Raw genomic sequence first — 20,095 nt, 5'->3', positions numbered from 1 at the left:
ATGTCCTTGGCTCTGACCCCCTCAGAGAAGAGCGGGAATCCTCGGACTTGCCCTTCCGTCCAGCTCCCGGCAGGTGTCTGTGCCTGGGTGAACTGCTTTCCTCCAAGGGGACTTCGGTGAGCATTTCCAGAGCAGCCTCAGGATTTCCCATCGAGTCGACTCTCCCCTCGTCCAGAGCAGTGGTCCCGCCGATGTTCTAGGAAAGGGCAGTGACACGCAGGCATCAGCCGGCCCAGCGGCTGCCCGTCCACGTTGGGAATGGAAGGTGTGGCCAACATGGCTAAGGCTGGGGTCGGGGGGAGGAGAGGCTGCAGTGAGGGCCTTTCTTCCCCTCACCTGGCGGCCGCCTGGCACCTACCACAGGCCTCGCCCCTGGGCCACCGGCCATGCCTCTGGTCGCAGGATGGCAGCACCAGCTCTCCAGCTATAGTCAGGGTCAAGCCAAGGGCATCCACTGTGGATATTGAGCATACGGCCCCAGTCAGATTGGAATGCCAGTGCGTCCCTGCCCCAGGAGTGGCATTATCTGATGAAGCTCCTTGCTGACCTCGGGCACTGTGTGCACGTCTCCAGCCAGCAGGAGGGTCCCTCGGGGGGTCCTTGGGTGTTTTGTCTCCTCGGGCCTGCACGGCGTGGCACAGCAGGAACCTACGTGAGGGGCCAGAGCTCGACCCTGATGCTTGTTGGGGCCACAGCGCGATGGCTGAGCTGAGCAGCGTCAGAGGACACGTTCCCCTTCTGGGCTCCATCTCCCCTTTCAAGGTGAACACAGGAGGGCTGGGCAGCGCTCACTCCCTGTGGCCGGGGCTTGGGACTGAACACTGGGGGTGCCGGATCCCTGCTCTGGGCCCGCACTTGACATGTGTCTTTAAAACATACCCTGCCCAGCTGACATGGCTCAGTGCTTGCTCATCGACCTATGCACCAGGAGGTCATGGTTTGAGTCCCGGTCAGGACAAAGGCCCGGGCTGTGGGCTCGATTCCTAGTGTGGGGCTTGCAGAAGGCAGCCGATCAATGATTCTCTCTCATCATTGATGTTTCTATCTCTCCCTCTCCCTTTCTTTCTCAGATCAATAAAAATGTGTTTTTTATGGAGAGCAGACCCTTACCGCAAGCTCACAGGCCACGCCACTGCGAGCCTGAGCCTCGTTGTGGGAGGTGACATGGGGCCCTACCACTGCCCAAAGGGAAGAAGGGCAGTGCTGGCGGCAGCTGCAGTCAGAGGGAGACTGGAAGGCAGGGCCACACCTAATGGTCCCCAGTGAGTCACACACACACACCACCACCTGGAGCAACAAGCAGGGACCCAGCCTGCAGGGCCGCACCAACGGGGCAGAGGCGGCCTGGCCTGGCCGGCTGGACACGCAGCTGAGCGCAGAGCAGCTCCTGGAGTGTCAGGACCCGGCGGCGCGGCCTCTGTTCTCAGAAGCTGCAGCTTCAGAACAGCGGCCCCGAGGGCGGTGTGGAGAGCGCTGCCGGCCGACTCCGCGCCTTGGCCACGATTGCGGGCGCCTGCCCTTTTCTAGCTGCGCGACAACCCAGGAGCCTCCACGCGACCACGCTACCAACGCCCGAGGCTGGACACGAGGCGGGCCTTCCAGAAGGATCGCCGGGAACAGAGTCTGCACGACGGGCACAGCACCTTCATTGCAGCTGCTCCACGTGATGTTCACCGGACCGACAGCCTTGTGCCTCTTCCTTAGGTTCGCCTCATTTTGTATTAAACTAGCAGCATAAGTGCCCTGCCAGTTCCATCCGCCCGGCTGTCTCCTTCAGATAACGCAGAGCGCGGGTAAGCAGCGGGTGCAGGGGGCGCGGCACCTGTGAGCCAGACGGGCCCTCGCGGCCCACCCACGGGTCTGCCCATGAGACCGCCAGGCTGGCTGCAGCAGCTCTATTGAGACTCCGCCAGCGAAGTGAGAAACCACAGGCATCTCCATTTGGATTCAAAATTCTTCCTTGTTGGCACGTGAGGAAGCCACCCCGCGCATGGACGCTGCCCTCAGAGGCCACCGCTCTCCGCCGTCCCAGAGGCTCTCACCGGGCAGGGGTGGCCTGGGTGCCGCTTCCACGGGGTATTTCTAATGCCTCCAAATAAGGTCCTCATGGCCCAAACTTACTTCACACAATCATTTTCCTACACAACATCAGATATGTTTGTAACATGTTAACACTATTCTGGATGTAAAGGGGACCAAGTGTGACCGTGTCTGCGTCACCGATTTTTCACCCACATGAGAAGCAGCTGTGATAGTTACGTGATGCTTGGGTACAGGAGCGCTCGCAGCATGCCGCCGCTCGCAGCACGCCCAGCCAACATGACCAGAAGCGAGGTTTCAAATAGCCGCTTGTTTCCCAGAGAGCAATCAAATCAACAAAAGGCCATTGTCGGTGTGTATATTGTCATTATTTTTTTAAAGACTTTGCCCGGCCGATGTGACTCGGTTGAAGCGACATCGTATGCACCAAAAAGTCACAGGTTCGATTCCTGGTCAGGGCACATGCCTAGGTTTCGATCCCCTGTTGGATGCATGTAGGAGGCAGCTGATCTCTCTCTCCCTCCCTCCTTCCTCTCTCTCTCCAGATCAATGGACATGTCTTCGGTGAGGATTTAAAAACACACTTCATTCGTGTTTGTCCATTCGCAGAGTCTTGAGTAAACCCAATTCCATGCATTCCCACCGGTGGGGGCACTCCGTGTGTTTCTGCATCAGAACTGGCGCCCGAGCTGACCCTAGATGTGCTCCGTGACCGGCGCTGACACAGGATCCCTGATCGTCAAGTGGGCGCTGGGCCAGGAGGAGACAGCCTGCGGCCACGAGGCGGGAGCAAGGAACACAGAGTCCACGCCGACACGCGCTCCGCTGCTTTGGGAGCTGCATCCTGAGCCCCGTGGGGATGGAACGTGACCGTCAAAGGAAGTGGGGCGTCGGCTCTGAGAGCGCAGACCTGCCAGGTTTCCGAGGACTGTCAACTTGGCCATGAATCCTGCCTTAACTAGAAGCACTTGGCTGCCAAAATCACCACTAACAGCAAACAGGCGGTACCGCGGTACCCAGAGTTCCTAGCAGTGAAATCCAGCGGCAACCAGGACAGGTCAGAGCAGCAGTTCCCCTCACGGCGGGACCGCGGACACCCACCCATGTTCACTGAGCTCATGGGGGCCAACGCCTGATGCCTCAACTAAGAAGAACCAAGTACCCAAATCTCTAAATCAACCAGAATATCTTGCCACATTTTACACTGGAAGGAAAGATGTAAATCTCATTAAAAATAGTTCCTACATCTCACAATAATGGCATCAGCTGAAGCAAAGCGTCAGGCCTGCTGAGTCTGGGCCCGGCGCCCTGCTGGCTGAGCTGGAGCCTGGGGGCCCGCAGCCTGGTGCAGTGGTGGTTCCTGTTTCTCACAAGGCAGAAGGACCCACCACACAGTAAAGCTCTCAATAAGTAAAACCAGGACCTGTGCTCGGGGCACGCAAACCGTCCCCCAGCTCCTCCCGCCGTGACCAATGTGTCTCATAGCTGGGGCCACTCGGCAACTCCCAGCGTGTGAGGAGGACTCACAGGCGGGGCCCTCACTGCGAAGTTATGACCAACTCTGCTGAAACCTGCCTCCTGTGGACGTGAGGCCACAGCTGGTCATCTGGTGTGAAATGCGAAACCGCACCCACTCCTGACACTGGTGTATCCCCCTCCACCCCCCACACCTATGCCTGCCCCCCCAACCGGCACCCCCTCTCCCAAACCCCCCGCATCAGAGCCTGTCTCCCCTACCCGCACCCACTCTCCCCTTCCCCCCTCCCACCCCCCCCCCTGCACCAGCCCCCGCTACCTGGAGCTGCGGCGCCTCCACCCACGTCATGTAAGCTGACCCACTCTACTGCCTCATTGTCTCCCCACTAGCACCAGGATGCCAGGGAGGCTGTCTGTCCTCCCGACCTGGTGCCTGCATGTGTGTGCACACATGTAGTTGTGTTGAAAGAACCTTACCTGCTGCCTTCACCACATCTGCAGGCGTCACGTTCTGGACGTTGGCACTTACTCTGAAGGTCACGGCTGGTCCCAGGACCCTGGGAGAGACCATGCAGAAAGGGTCAGTGCATTTCAGCACACAGCGTGTCCTCTCTGAGAGTGCGGGACAGCGTGACACACTCAGAGACACACACACCCAGGGCCACAGCTCCCACACGTGACCTCACCGGGCCTCCGTGTCCTATACGTGTACGCAGGGCCAACACTCTCTCATGAGTGAGCGTGTTCTTGACACGCTTCCTCTTTGTTTCCATTTTCCAGTGATTCCACTGACTGGCTCTGCTTGTCTAAGACACGTGGTGCTTTTATAAAAAGTTCTGCCCAACAGGCCAGCCACAGACTCTTGCGAGGGAAAAGCTGTTATGGAAACAGATTTTGGTATCTGGTTCCCAAGGGAGCAGAGTGCGTCAAAGGCAGAAAGGAGAGAGGAGTCTTTAAAAGCCTCTCTGACAGCAACTGTTTAAACAAGTATCAAACATTAAGAAACATTCAGTATAAACATAACTGGCAGGGAATTGGCAGACAAGAATTATCCAAAGCTTTTCAACACTATTGAACATGATTTTGAAAAAAACATCACTTTTTTAAAACAATTTGACTCATATGAAGGCCTCATGTCTGTTAGAAACATGGTACATGCAGCAATCTCCAGCCGGAGCAGCACTGCAGGGTTGGTCTCAAAGGCAGGGGAACAGGCCATAGTCGGTAGCTCCTCACAGAGCGACTCTCAACACCCTCTGCAGGAGATCCCTCGGTGCTAACTGCTAACGCGGGAAGGACCCCTCCCTCCAAGAGCCCACTCCCTCCTATGCTCCTGAACTCCGCCCACGGTCCCCACCCAATCATCCCTCTCAGCGAAATGTACAGAAAAATCCCTTAATTTGTTTCTTGAAAGATCAGCTAGAATGCCAAGAAGGGACCGCACTGAAAATTTAGAAATGAGTAAGAGTGGCGGGGAGGGGGGAAGGGGGAGGAAGGAGAGAGGGGAATGGGAAGAGGAGGGGACGCTGCCACGGTACCTGCAGGGCCCACAGTCTGGCACCTTCTAACCAGCCACTCCACTGTTGTTCCTCTGCATTCTACTGCTGATTTCATTGTTTATGATAAAATCATTTTAAAAAGCATTAATAGTAAGAATGGTGCAAAGAAGAATAATAAGAGTGAGAATCCACTGATTAATGAGAACACGCTCAAGAGATCTTACATAAAAATTAGAACAACTGTCTCAGAAATGCACACACACCCTGAGGTCAGAATTCTACCTCCCTGTCCCATCTCCCGCCCGCCTTCCTCCCCAGGCCCCGCCTTCCTCCCCAGGCTCCGCCTGACCAGGGATGAGCCCACTGCTGCCTGTGCTGTGACCTCAGACCCCACCGTCTCCTGTGCACCTCGCGAGTCCCTGTGGATTCAGGTGTCACCTCACTCATAACTCTGGGTCTTGGCCTCGCATCCTGCTGCTCATGGGAGCTCCGCACCGCCCGCCACCAGCCCTCTGTGCGCACCCCATGAGTGGAAGGCAGTGCGTCACCATCCCCACCACCCCCCGGATTCTAGTAGCAGCCTCAGTCACCTCCCGGTCAGCTTGACCCCCTAGAGTCTGCGCCTGCCACTGTCCCCACAGCTCCGCTCAGGCTGATGGTGCAGCATGTGGGCGGTCCCTTTGTCTCTTTGTGCAGACAGTCCCCAAGTTCTATGAGACCCACGAAAATGCCAGCGGTCCCTCCATCCTCGGCTGCTGATGGTTCCAGCCCAGCTGTGTCCCGGCATAGACCCCTCCATCCTGCTCTCCCAACTGCGGAGCCCAGAGACACATCCTGGGAACCTCCATGGTCTGGGCCCTCCGGGCAGCCTGCACTGCTCATGTCAGGTGACCGTCCCGGTGGCCTCCACAGGCCCCTGCATCTGAAGTGACCCAGCCAAGCCCAACCCTCCATCCTGCCAAGCTCTCCCACCGATGGAGGTTGCTTCTGGTCTGGGCAATGACACTTCCTCCTGTCACCCACCACGTGTCTTCTGGTGGTGACAACCCATTTCCGCCCGCCCACTCAGTCTGCCTCCCCACAGCTCTTGACAACAGCGGCCTCTCTGAGATCTAAGTGCTGAGTACGTCCCGAGGGGTGCGTACGTCGTCCCGAGGGGCGCGCAGACCGCCCGGAGCCTCCGCGGAGGGGATGGGGTCTGGGCAGTGCCTTCGCCCAGGGCTTCCGGCCCAGGTGGCAGCCAAAGCAGCATCTGGGAGTCAGGAGGACGGGGACCCACCCAGCATTGGGACCCCAGGGTTACCTATAGTTCTGGGCACTTCCGCCTACCACTCCCTCATTCTACAGCTCCCCCAGGGCCGAGTGCTCTCTGAGACACATAGATGCCCACTCGCTCACCTGCGATGGGCACAGGCCTGCCGTCCACCTGCCACCCCCCATGGTGGGCCCAGCAGACAGATGGACACAACACCACAGCCTTCTCTCAGGGGGCCCCACGTCACTGCCTTGCCACTCGGAGACGCACATGGCTCCTGGGGTGCCTGGTATAGGGGAAGTCGACCCTAGTGTCAGCTTGATCGTCATCAAGCCTCAGTGACACCCACATTGGGGATGCTCCAGGCCCTGGGAGCGCTCCAGGTTCAGTCACATGCCTTTTCTCAGGTTCACAAGGGGTCAGTACAGCCTCACATCACGTGACCCCAGACGCCCTGGCTCCCAACCCCTGCTGCTCCTGCTTCCACAATGCAAAGTCTCTACACAGAGGTCTCAACTGCCAGTCTGCACGAGGGTCACCACTCGGGCCTCAGTTTACTCAGCTGTAAAATGGGGTGGTGTGTCCTGGCCCTGGAGCCTGGCTCTCCCGTGACAAGTCACTGTGTGACGCTGCCAATGCCAAGTAGAGTCCCAGGCAAGTAGAAGGAAGGGAAGGGTGCAGAGGCCACGGACTGCATCCAAGAAAGGTCCCATGTGTCCCCACCACAGGCTTCCACAGGGAGGCGTCCCATGAGTAAACACACATGTGGACCCACAGTCCTGAAGTGCCAGACCGCCCCCACGAAGCTCAATCTGAATAACAGGCGCAAGGGCTCCAGGGGTGACTCGCCCACTGTTCCTCCTACTTCATATGAAATGTCACAAACCAGGAGACAAGACGCAGAGGTAAGTAACCACAATTCTGCTCCAAGACACTAATGCATGCTTTCTGGAGCTCCCAGACTCCCAGGGGCTCTCTCACAGGGGAAGGGGTGTCGGAGGGGCGGGGGGACCTGGGCTACTGGCAGGTTGTGGGTGGAGCTAAGTCGGGCAGCCCCGCCCTGTGCCCAGGATAAGGCAGGGCCAGAGCTGGGAACCCGCCCTGCATCTTCAGGAGAGCAGGGGCTCCAGCGTTCTCCAACACGTGACCCCAGGACGAACCAGCTGCCTCTTCCGGGAACACGGAGGATGGGTGGTGGAAGGAGGCTGCCCCGCGCGGGGCCCAGGCCCCAGGCTGATCCCACCGCCCTGAGCAGTCCCACAGCGCCGCCCACGCCAGGGCGCCCGCAGCAGCCTCGCATCCATCAGCGTGGACAGCGTGATTAGGTTATAAAGTCATAACTGCGGCCGTTGTGCGTCTGCTGCATAATTACATCAGCATGCTAATGCCTTTTTAATGGCCTCTAATGATGTAATAAGGAATAATGGAATTTACCTGACAGCTACACAGCCATTAACAAGCATATTAGGCATAACTAGTGCTCCCATAAAACCCAGACTTGCTCGGAGCTGGCAGCCTCTCCCTCCGCTGGGTACCGACTCCAGGCGGCCCAGGCTGCCGCCGCCCTCAGTGCCTGGCTGGGCAATGCACAGGGCCCACGTGCAGGGCTCCGGAGGGGCAACACTAACCACACACCAGCACACACGTATGCACAGGACACCCATGTGCAGTCACACGGACAATAATTAAAGGCCCTGGTGCAGTGCAGACATGAACTGGCCATGACGAGGTCTTCAGAAAAGTCTTTGGACCAAGAGTCCAGATGTCAGCTCTGGAACAAGCATGCGACCAGGAGCAGGGTGGACTCGGGGGGATCCTCAGGGGGATCACAGGAGAGCTGAGGGCCAGGTTCTGAGACTTAAAGAGGGGGCGGGGTGTTGGCCTGGCTCTGCAGGAAGTAGAAGTCCCCAGTGTCCCGAGCAGGAAGAGACTGAGGGTGATGTTCCCAAAGCTCTGTCTGCCAGTGAGCAGCTGGCAAGCTCAGCCCCTCCTGAGAGGGCCCTCCCGCTCAGGCTCCGGGCACAGGGGCCAGGAGCCAACCTGACACCGGGAAGGGGCAGGAGGACAGGGAGACAGGAGGGCATCCAGCTCTCCACCTAAATGCTCAGGCACCTAGCCCCTCTGGGCCAGCTCCTGCCCAACTGAAGCCCCTCTCAGCCAGCACCCGCCCACCCGAAGCCCTTCCTGTCCACCCCCCCCACCCCTCCACTTGAAGCCCCTCCCAGAGCCCTGGCATCTGAAGGCCCTGCACTAGGCTGAGAGCTGTGAGAGGCTGAGGAGACATCTGGCTGGGACTGGGAGAAGGAGCAGGCACTGTGTGAGGTCACCTTGCCCACCCTGCCTGGGAAGGAGTGGGGGTAAGGCCGCAGGCAGCAGAGCCCGAGGGGCCCGATGGGAAGAGAACCCTGGTGCCCAGACACTGAGCACACCCCACCTTGAACTGGTCCTGTTCTCTCTGGGTGCCGGAAGCCAATTCCAGCATGTCATAATTGCAAGAGTTTCATCAAAAGGTTGATGGAACTTGGGGACTCAACAAGGGCTGAGTCACATATGTTATCACCTGCTGGAATGGCTAAAGGCATTTCACCCAAACCTGAATAGGATGATTGTTTGCTGCCAGACAGCTCAAGCCATCTTAATCTACATGTTATTGCCTCCTACTGGCCAAACACCTGAACAGCCATAGGCTATTCCCCAATATGACAATGCTTCTGTACAGAAACCCTACCCTTTGAAGTGTAGCTCCACCTTGCCTTAGGACAATTTGTGTTAATAAAAAGCAAGGGTCCTGAGACAAAGAGAACTTAGCTCCTTCACCTAAAGCTCCTCTGATCCCCAATGCCTTTCAAAATTATCTTTTGTCTCTGGACTCCTACTTAATCCATGCACAGCCTTTCTCCAGATTGCTGAACCCTTCTTAATGCCAGAACAAGAACCCCAGCATCTGGGGAAGGAGGACCTCCTGCCGTCCTGCAGCACCAGTCACCAGCGTGAACACAGAGCAGCAGGGTGTCACCCATCAAGGACCCTCCGTGCTGGGTGGGAGCCCGCCTCCTGCACGGCCTCTCTTGGGAGCAGTGTTCCCTTGGGGCCTGTGGAGTTGGTGGCCCCACTTCCTCAGCATCTGCTGTGTCCCAGCTGTGCTCCACACACAGCCCCTGGGCTCCCAGCCTGGCTGTCAGTCCCAGGGGGACACAAGCCCGGGGTGAGCCACAGGGCTCATGGGGCTCCCACCTGACAGCTGCTGGGGAGATCAGACAGAGGCCGATGCTTTGCCGTGAGGGCAGTGTTCCAGGTGCTTCTATGGGAGCTGCTGAGCTCCTAACCAGCCCTGTTCACAGCCACCTGAGCCCGTGGAGCAGCCCTGTCCCAAGTGGGACCTGGTACCTCCACCCCAGCTGGTCACGTGAGACAGGCAGGGACAGCGGGGAGAGGGGGTGGGCAGAGATCTTGGCATGAGGGTGGAGGACGCCAAGAGCAGAGAGGGAATGTCCCGGCATTTCTGGGCCACCTCTGGGGAAACGGAGCTTGTGCAGCCTCCCTCCCTTTGCTTCTGCCAGAAGGGGATTACACCAGAAGCACCTCTCTCTGCTGGGACAGCTGCTGCCTGCCACAGCCTATTCTGACTGTGGAGAGGGAGCTGCTGGCGGGGCCCTGCACGTCGTGACTCAGTCCTGCCCTTGCCCTCACCTGTGTCCCTGTGCCCATCTGCCACATGCCCACTGCAGCCACCTCACACCAGATCCTCCGTCCCTGTCTCACTGGATTCTTGCAAGCCCTCCGCCTTGTGCTTCTGTCCTGTCCAAGTCTCGTAGCTGCTCTTCCTCATCACCAGTGCACAGTCCACCTTCTCTCCCTTGCTTAGCACTCCTCACCTGCACAGCCCACCTGTGCACCAGGTGTGTGCACCCGGTATGTGGACCAGGTGTGTGCACCAGGTGTATGCGCCCAGGTGTATGCACCAGGTGTGTGCACCCAGGTATGTGTGCCCCGGTGTGTGCGCCCACATGTGTGCACCCAGGTATGTGTGCCCAGGTATGTGCGCCCAGGTGTGTGCACCCAGGTGTGTGCACCAGGTGTGTGCGCCCAGATGTATGCGCCCAGGTATGTGTGCCTAGGTGTGTGCACCAGGTGTGTGGACCAGGTGTATGCACCCAGATGGGTGAGCACAGGCAGCTCCCTGGCTCATTGTGGCTCTGGGCCCAGCTGTGCGCTCTACACTTGGAATGCTCACTGCGTGGGTCCTACTGCCTGGCACTGGGGGAGCACTGCCTGTCTGCTGCTTGTCCTCAGCTCTCCTCTTCCAGAAGCTTCCGGCTCCGGGCTGGGTGAGGTGCTTCCCCATACCATCTCGTGCACTCTCCACGCTAACTGCCTGTGCATGCGTCTGCCTTTCCCAGGAAGTGGTAAGGTGTACAGGGCGGTGTTGCCCCACAGGCCCAGCGTAGCACAAGGCCAGGTCACAGCGGGCATTCAATAAACACCTGGCCCACAGGGAGGCCTGCGTGTCTGCGGGCCACAGTGAACACTCTGTGTCACGTCCCATCGACGGGAGCTTAGCTCAGCATTACCTCCAGTCTTCAGCAGCGCCTGCACTGCTACCATAAGCACTGCCCGCCCTCCGTTCTCTGAGCTGGGCCTGCCGCCGACGGCACCTGCGCCGGAGACCCCATCACGCTTTCCTTTACTCAGTGCTTCTCCTCAATGCTCCACCCTTATACCACTGAAGTGTGGCAGGGCCCTGCCGCCTGCAGGCCCACTAGGTGCCGACAGAGGATTCACTGATGCGTGCCACCCCCAAGGCTCCAACTCGCATGCAGGGGGGTGGGTGAGGGCAGAGGAACTCGAGCCTTGGGGTGATTTTAGGAGCCACAGGGCTGGAACCACGCCCGGTTGGCCCTGCTGGTGCTGATTATAATTCCTATAACCACACTCCGTTACAGCTCCTCTAAATAACTCACCAGCCTCTGGGCTCCCCTTTCCTGTCTTCCTGAAGCAGTTTCTCATAGAGTGATTAACAGGAGCCACAGGCACACAGGGCTCTCCCTCCAAACCAGTTTATGAAACGGAGCCTGAGAAACGTGGCCAAGAACAGAACCCGAGACCCCGCGCCCACACTCACTCAGTGTCTGCAAGGACGCTCATGGGCACCTGGAGCAGGCCTGCGATGTCCGCCAGCAGCTGCTTCCCCTTCTCCAGGCTCAGGGGGCTGTTGGAGGAGGAGAGAAGGGCAGCGTCACCACATGGAACTGACTCTCAATCCCTGAGGAGATGAGGGCCCTGTGCTCCCTGCACCCGGGCCTCTCACAGCCCTTCCATCCTGTCACAGTAAGCGGCTCTCAGGCCACGGGCACCAGGAGCTTCGTCAGCCACGATGCATCAACTGATTCCCAGCAATCAGACAAACAGGGGTTTCATGCAAGGGGGTTGTTAGGGTGTGTAAGGGGCCGTGACGCAGCAATGGGCTCATCTCGGCCTCAATGAAAACAGGATCTATGGAGGAGAAGGGGGGACAAGAGAGGAGACAGAAGCAGATGCTGAAAAGCAGACCATATTTTTAAAAAGCAGACACATTTTTATTTCATTTATTTATTTTAATCTTTTAAATTTTTATTTTTTAAGATCTTTATTGTTGTAAGTTACATAGTTCCTCCTTTTCCCCCATTAACTTCTTCCAGCCCATTCTCGTCCTCCCCGCAGGCCCTCAGCACCCCATTGTCTGTGTCCACGGGTTATGCATACATGCATACAAGCTCATTGGTTAATCTCTTCCCACCCACCCTGCCCCGCCTTCCCTCTGAGGTTCAACAGTTTGTTCCATGCTTCTATGTCTCTGGGTCTATTGTTGTTCATTAGTTTATTTTGTTACTTAGATTCCACATATGAGTGAGATCATGTGATACCTGTCTTTCTCTGACTTAGCATAATGCTCTCCAGGTCCCTCCATGCTGTCTCAAAGGGTAAGAGAGCCTTCTTTTTTACTGCTGCATAGTATTCCATTGTGTAGATGTACCACAGCTTTTTAATCCACTCATCTGCTGATGGGCACTTGGGCTGTTTCCAGATGTTAGCTATTGTTAATTGTGCTGCTATGAACATAGGATGATGCATCCTTTCTGATTGGTGCTTCGGGTTTCTTAGGATATATTCCTAGAAGTGGGATCACTGGGTCAAATGGGAGTCCCACTTTTAATTTTTTGATGAAATGCCATACTGTTTTCCATAATGGCTGCACCTGTCTGCATTCCCACCAGCAGTGCACGAGGGTTCCCTTCTCGCCACATCCTCACTTGTCATTTGTTGATTTGTTGATGGTAGCCATTCTGACAGGTGTGAGATAATACCTCATTGTCGTTTTGATTTGCATCTCTCTGGTGATCAGTGACTGAGCATTTTTTCATGTCTCTTGGCCATCTGTATGTCCTCTTTGGAGAAGTTTCTATTTAGGTCCTTTGCCCATTTTTCATTGGATTGTTTGTCTTCCTTTGTTAAGTTGTATGAGTTCCCTATGTATTTTGGAGATTAAACCTTATCAGATGTATCATTGGCATGCAGTGGGCTTTCTTGTTATTTTATTGACTAGAGGCCCAGTGCACAAAATTCATTCACGGGGTGGGGGGGTTCCCCCCTCAGCTCAGTCTGCACCCTCTCCAATCCAGGACCCCTTTGGGTATGTCCAACTGCCAGTTTCGACCCTATCCCTGGGATGGGGCCAAAACTGGCAGTTGGACATCCCTCTCACAATCCGGGACGCTGGCTCCTAACTGCTCACCTGCCTGCCTGCCTGATCACCCCTAACTGCCTCTGCCTGCCGGCCTGGTTGCCCCCAACTGCCCTGCCTGCTGGCCTGGTTGGCCCTCACTGCCCCCCTCTGCCAGCCTAGTCGCCCCCAACTGCCCCCCCCCCCCGCTAGCCTGGTCGCCCCCAACTGTCCCCCCTGCTCGCCTGGTTGCCCTTCACTGCCCCCCTCTGCCAGCCTGGTTGCCCCTCACTGTCCCCCCTGCCAGCCTGGTCACCCCCAAATGCCCCCCGCCAGCCTGGTTATCCCCAACTGCCCCCTCTGCCAGCCTGGTTGCCCCTCACTGCCCCCCCTGCTGGCCTGGTCACCCCACACAGCCTGTTGGTCAGTCATTTGGTCGTCACTTGCTAACCCCCCCTGCCGACCTGGTTGCCCCATGCAGCCTTCTGGCCAGTCATTTGGTCATCCCTCGCTAACCCCCCTGCCAGCCTTGTCGCCCCACACAGCCTGCTGATCGGTTGTTATTGTGAGGGTGTCGTGAGCAATTTGCATATTACCCTTTTATTAGTATAGGTGGTTTCCTTTGCTGTGCAGAAGCTTTTTATTTTCATGTAGTCCCATTTGCTTATTTTCTCCTTAGTTTCCATTGTCCTAGGAGATGTATCTGTAAACACACTGCTATGACATATGTCTGAGATTTTGCTGCCTATGGCTTCTTCTAGGACTTTAATGGTTTCACATCTTATATTTAAGTCTTTTATCCATTTTGAGTTTATTCTTGTGAATGATGTAAGTTGGTGGTCTAGTTTCGTTTTTTTGCATGTACCTGTCCAATTTCCCCAACACCATTTATTGGAGAGACTGTCTCCGCTCCAATGTATGCTCTCATCGACAAACATTAACTGAGCAGAGTGGCTTTGTCATTTCTGGAAGCAGACACAGTTCAAATGGATTCACCCAGGTCTTCGAATCACACGTGGCCTGGGAGGTGCTGGCAGTGCTACCTTGAAGAAACAGTCAACTAGGTCATTATGTAAACACTGGCGCTGACCTAGGACGCCATCGGAAACAGACCGAGCCATGCTGTCTGCATTCACGTTCTAGTGGGGACACAGGCAGGAAATCATCGCTGCATGCAAGTTCCAGTGTTGTGTGGGCTGCACTGTGCCACCAAGGACTCACGTGCTGACAGCCCGACCCAGACCTGGGCAGGTGGGGGCAGACAGCGCGCTGCACAGTCCGTCCAGGAGCCCAGAAGGGCCCTGACCCTCATCACGGGTCCTCTTAGGGAGAGGAGCTCCGGACAGACAGACATGAGCAGGGGCAGGAAGCCCTCTCTCCACACCTTACCTCTTTACTCCAAGCCCTCCAGGACTCCAGGCTGCTCTTCCATGAGGGGAGGAAGGGAAGGGTGGAGGGATGCAGGTCTGACCTGGGCCTGCGATCCAGGCTGCTTTCCCACCATCCTACTTCCCCAGCAAGCGAGTGACCCTCAGGGCTGGGGGCCCTCTGTCAAGGGGCAGGGCAGTACCCCTAACCCTCCCCAGTGCAGCTCTCCAGCCCCTGGACAGTGTGCCCTTTGACCTCGCCCCCCCCCAGGACATCTCTCAGAGCTGCCTTACCACACCCCCACCGCCCCCGGGAGGTAAGACGCTGATGGGGAAAGGAGTCCACCTGGACCCTCTGTGTCTTCCTCCTCACTCCCTGTCGTCTGCCCGGGGCTGCAGGTCTGAATTTTGCTTCCATAAGCCAGTCAGTGCCCCAGGGATGTCTGGTCTAAATGAAGCTGCTGGACGGGACCCTGTGCTGACCACACCCAGTCACAAGGACAGGCGGGCAGGGACACCTTGAAGACGTGTTCATTAGAGGCAGACTCGGAGCTTCTGTCAGAGAAAACCTCAGCCACAGAAAGCCTACTGGGACATGGTGACAGTGATGTGGGAAGGGGTGGGGCCTGTCCTGGGATGTGGTGATAGTGATGTGAGAAGGGATGGGGCCTGTCCTGGGATGTGGTGACAGTGATGTGAGAAGGGGCGGGGCCTGTCCTGGGATATGGTGATAGTGATGTGAGAAGGGGCGGGGCCTGTCCTGGGATGTGGTGACAGTGATGTGAGAAGGGGCGGGGCCTGTTTTGGGATGTGGTGACAGTGACATGGGAAGGGGCGGGGCCTGTCCTGGGATGTGGTGTCAGTGATGTGAGAAGGGGCAGGGCCTGTCCTGGGATGTGGTGACAGTGACATGGGAAGGGGCGGGGCCTGTCTTGGGATGTGGTGTCAGTGATGTGAGAAGGGGCGGGGCCTGTCCTAGGATGTGGTGATAGTGATGTGGGAAGGGGTGGGGCCTGTCCTGGGACAGGGGGTGTGTGACAGTGAAGTGCAAGGGGTGGGGCCTGTCTTAGGATGTGGTGACAGTGACGTGAGAAGGGGCGGGGCCTGTCCAGGGATATGGTGACAGTGACGTGAGAAGGGGCGGGGCCTGTCCTGGGATGTGGTGACAGTGATGTGAGAAGGGGCAGGGCCTGTCCTGGGATGTGGTGACAGTGACATGGGAAGGGGCGGGGCCTGTCTTGGGATGTGGTGACAGTGACATGGGAAGGGGCGGGCCTGTCTTGGGATGTGGTGACAGTGACATGGGAAGGGGCGGGGCCTGTCCTGGGATGTGGTGACAGTGACATGGGAGGGGCGGGGCCTGTTTTGGGATGTGGTGACAGTGACATGGGAAGGGGCGGGGCCTGTCCTGGGATGTGGTGTCAGTGATGTGAGAAGGGGTGGGGCCTGTCCTGGGATGTGGTGATAGTGATGTGAGAAGGCGCGTGGCCTGTCCTGGGACAGGGGTTGTGTGACAGTGACGTGGAAGGGGCTGTGGCCCTGCTCACATTTGCTCTCTCCGGCGGTGGCTGTCACTCCTAGGGCAGGTGACCAGGAAGTGCTGCGTAGCCAGAGACTAGGCTGACGAGGCTGACAGGGCCCGGGCGACCCTGACCTCTGCACTGACCTTCTTGGAAGGAGCCAGATGTAACCCAGGTCAGGCCTGAGGTCCAGGCCTCACTTCATGGACCCGGCGTGCTGTGTCCCGGTTGGGTTCCGCCCACCCACCTGCTCACCGCCTGGCGTACAGGAGGGCCTGCTTATTTCCTGGCCTCCAGGCTGCCTCCCCCACGAACTGCTCACGCCTCATCTTGTCTCTGTCCCTCTGCAGCCCCAGCCCCACTGAGCACCTGCTCTTCCACCAGATTCCAAGGACTCCCTTCTCTGGGGGTTTTGCACCCCAGGGGCATTCCATTCGGGCTTTCAGGGTCTCAGGAACCACGGCCATGGTCAGCCTCCCAAGTGCCTGTCACCACATTCCTCCACCCACACGTGGTCAGCCAGAGCAGCTCGCAGCCACGATGAGGAGCGGCCGCGCGGAACATGGTTCACAGGAGGCGGCCGCCACACCACGGCCCTTTCCTCCTGCCAGGGGTCCCGCAGAGGGCGGGACAGATGGGTGGTGCTCGTGCTCACAATGCGCATGTGGTCATTTCCATCTCATGTTGAAAAGACTCAGCTGCCAGCGGCCATTCCCAGCCCGGCTTCCTCGGGAAGCGGCGGAGCTCATTTTCCTGTCAGCGGGGGGACAGGCTGTGCAGTTCCGTCCGTCTCCTGCAGCGCTGTCACTGTGACCACCTGGACACGCAGCGCTGCCTGGAGGGAGGGAGACTGGGCGCTCGCGGCTCAGCCGGAGCTGGGGGAGGGGGCAGGAGGGTGCCAGGCTGCCGGCCGGGTCTGGTGACAGGAGAGCCCTCGGGGAGGACCCTCGGCAGCAGGCAGTGTCTCCTGTCTCAGGCATTTCCATTCTAAGCCAACAGCATGTGACCACCACTGTTTCATCGCGACGACTGAGAGGCTTCTAGGGACCCACCAGACAAGCAAGAAACTACATAGTCACTTGGTGGGAGGGTTGAAGGCCGGCTCCAGGCTTGATCAGAGCTGGCCGGGCTGTTCCAACACCTCCTTCTCCTCCCTGCCCTGCCCCTCCCCCAAAACAGGTCTCACCCTCGGCCCAGGAGAAAGATCTGATGGTCACTGACAGCGACCGCCGAGGGGCACTTCCCGGCAAAGCAGTGCCCCCAGGCACCTTCCGATGGCCACGCTGGCCCGGCACTTACTGTGCCACGGACGCAGTAACGTTGTCACACCTCCATCACACTGTGACGTATTTTCTGCTTCCCACAGTGCTGGAGTCAGACAAGGCTGCAATAACCTCCAGTTCTAGACTCCGAGCCAGTGCTGGACCCTGGAGGCCACACATCACCGAGGCCTCAGCCCAGCGGAGGGCATGGCCGGCAGCCGCAGTCACAGCTGGGCACACGGTGGGCTGTTTGGATGCTGTGTCAGAAAACAAATGAACTGCACATTCTGACATGGACATGGACCTGAGAATCTGAACAGACTAGACGCCTGATGATGTCAGGGAATCCGTGTGACTTGTCAGGTGAGTCCCTTCTGTGAAGGGCGCAGACAGGGAACCAGGACAGTGTGTGCAAGCTGTCATCAGATAGAGGGGTCTCTTCTTTACTGGGAGGGACAGGGCCCCTTCACTTCCAACCTGCCTTCCAGCCATGACCTCTTCCTGCCAACTTCACCTGAAATCATGTTTAAGCCGTCCATGGTGGACAGGGTGGCTGTCCTGCCTTTCACCCAGTCTCGGATAACCCACCTGGTTTGTGCAGACAGTGAAGCTGTGAGTGATGAGGATTAAAGTGCACCCTATCCATCAGCAAGGGCGAGAGAGGAGGGCGCCGGCCCCACTGAGCCACATCCCCGCCTGTCTGAACATTGGTGGGGCACACATGTCGGCAATGACATAACTGAGCTAAAAGTCACCTTCCTTCTCCTTTTATGGGACAACTACATACACAAAAGCCTTTAAAAAGAGACTAGAATGAGATTCTTGCCAATTAACAGCTGATCTATGGAGACGCAGTGGAGATCTGGTGAAATCTCATCCGAAAAACCCCAGGTTACCCATTACTCTGATAGCAGAGTCAGAGCCCACTGCTCCGTCCATGAGAGCCAGGAGATGCAGCCTTTCGTGCGCTGTGCCTAGTAACAGAGAGCATTGCACCTCGAACATTTCATGTGCCAAAGCAGCAAAGAGGTGACAGCAGCCACAATAAGATAAGGACTCTCTTTAGCCCACGTGCAGGGTAAGTGTTCAGGTCCCAAGGCGACACCCAGGATGCTCCGCAGGGAAATAAACTGAGCCCCAGAAAAGCCCATAGTCACTGCCTCTTCTGCAGGACCTTGGCCAGAGCCAGACACGCCCGACCTCCAGGGCCTCCAGGGTGGCTCCCTGAGCAGGCACCTCCCTCTGTGCCAGCCCGAGTGCTAACACTAAGGGGTGGACTCCTGGCACCTGGCAAAGGCTCCTGGCAAACACAGCCAGCGTCTCCCATGAGCAGTCGCCTTGTGCCTGAAACCAGCCCTCAGGACAGGACAGGGCACGGATGCCCTGGGGGGAGGAAAGGTTCCCTGAGCAGCCGTGCAGTGGAGGCCTCATCGGTGATTGGTGATGACACACACACTTCCCACATGACACATAAACACATCACACACACACACACACACACACGTGCACACATGCACACTCATACACATAAACACACTAAACATGTGCACACCCTACACACACATCACATATAAACACACAACACCACACACGATACACAGTACACATACACACACACATGTGCACATACCCACACACTATACACAACCCTACACGCATGCACATATCATACACACACTACACATGTGCACACAGATGCACACAATACACACATGCACACCCACACATACACACAACAGCACACACATAATACAAGCTACACATAAACATACACACATGTGCACATGTGTACACACAGTACAAGTGTATACTATACACACATCACAATAAACACATGACATATGCACACATGATACACAGTGCACATAATCACTGCACACATGCACACATAACACATACACACATGTACACTCACACGTGACACATTACACACACAACACAGCACACATGAAAGTACTACACACCATTCATGCACACATGACACACATGCAAATAGCACACATAAATGCACTACACATACACACAACATGCACATATGCACATGATATACATGTGGTACACAGCACACATAAATACACATGCAGACACAACACTACATACACACATGTGACACATAATGCCCACACATGTACACAACACGTGTATACACACAACATGTTAAACATGCCATGTTGCGCATAAACATGTACTGCACGTGTACACATGCACATCCATACATACTACATATAAACACATCACACAGAGAGATATGGCATACACACAACACATTACACAACATGCAACATATAACACTACACCTATATACACATTACACACACCACACATGCAAGCAGTACACACATGCATGTAGCACACATACACGTACTACACACAAGCACATGGCCATACATGTACTACACACAAGCATGTGGCATGTGCACACAGCACACTACATAGACACATTACACACATGCACAAAACATGCCCACATGCAACGTGCAGCACATAAACATGCACTGCACACATGCACACACTACACCAGCCGTGGGCAAACTACGGCCCGCGGGCCGGATCCGGCCCGTTCGGCTGTTCTATCTGGCCCGCGGAGCCGAAAGAGCAGAGGGTTCTCTTGCTCTCCCCTCCGCTCCTTTACTTTGAATTTATATTAGTTCACACAAACACTCCATCCATGCTTTTGTTCCGGCCCTCCGGTCCAGTTTAAGAACCCATTGTGGCCCTCGAGTCAAAAAGTTTGCCCACCCCTGCACTACACACATGCAGACACAATACACAAACATATTATACATATACACATGGCATATACACACATGCACACATAACACACACACAACACATGCACACACTACATACACATCCACAGAGACATACACCTACCTCCACACACAGACATAGTGCACACACAACACGAGGATGCTTTCCAAGGAAGAAAAGACCTGTGCTCAGGGTGTCTGACACTTCAAAGGAAGGGACAGGCTG

The 20,095-nt window shown here is 56.6% G+C and overlaps 1 protein-coding gene across 1 annotated transcript in view; it reads right to left on the bottom strand.

Moving 5' to 3' along the window:
• The window catches only part of PTPRN2 (protein tyrosine phosphatase receptor type N2), a 458,587-nt gene that overhangs the window by 225,985 nt on the left and 212,507 nt on the right, over positions 1-20,095 (bottom strand). The window contains exons 10-11 of the mRNA XM_080665141.1: positions 11,393-11,479; positions 3,994-4,073 (exon numbers count right to left, since the gene is read on the bottom strand). Coding sequence (XP_080521267.1) covers positions 3,994-4,073; positions 11,393-11,479 — 167 coding nt within the window. The remainder of the gene's footprint in view (positions 1-3,993; positions 4,074-11,392; positions 11,480-20,095) is intronic.

Source organism: Plecotus auritus (genome assembly GCF_963455305.1).
Source record: "Plecotus auritus genome assembly, chromosome: 4".
Lineage (NCBI taxonomy): Eukaryota > Metazoa > Chordata > Mammalia > Chiroptera > Vespertilionidae > Plecotus > Plecotus auritus.
This window is presented reverse-complemented; position numbering and strand designations above follow the sequence as displayed.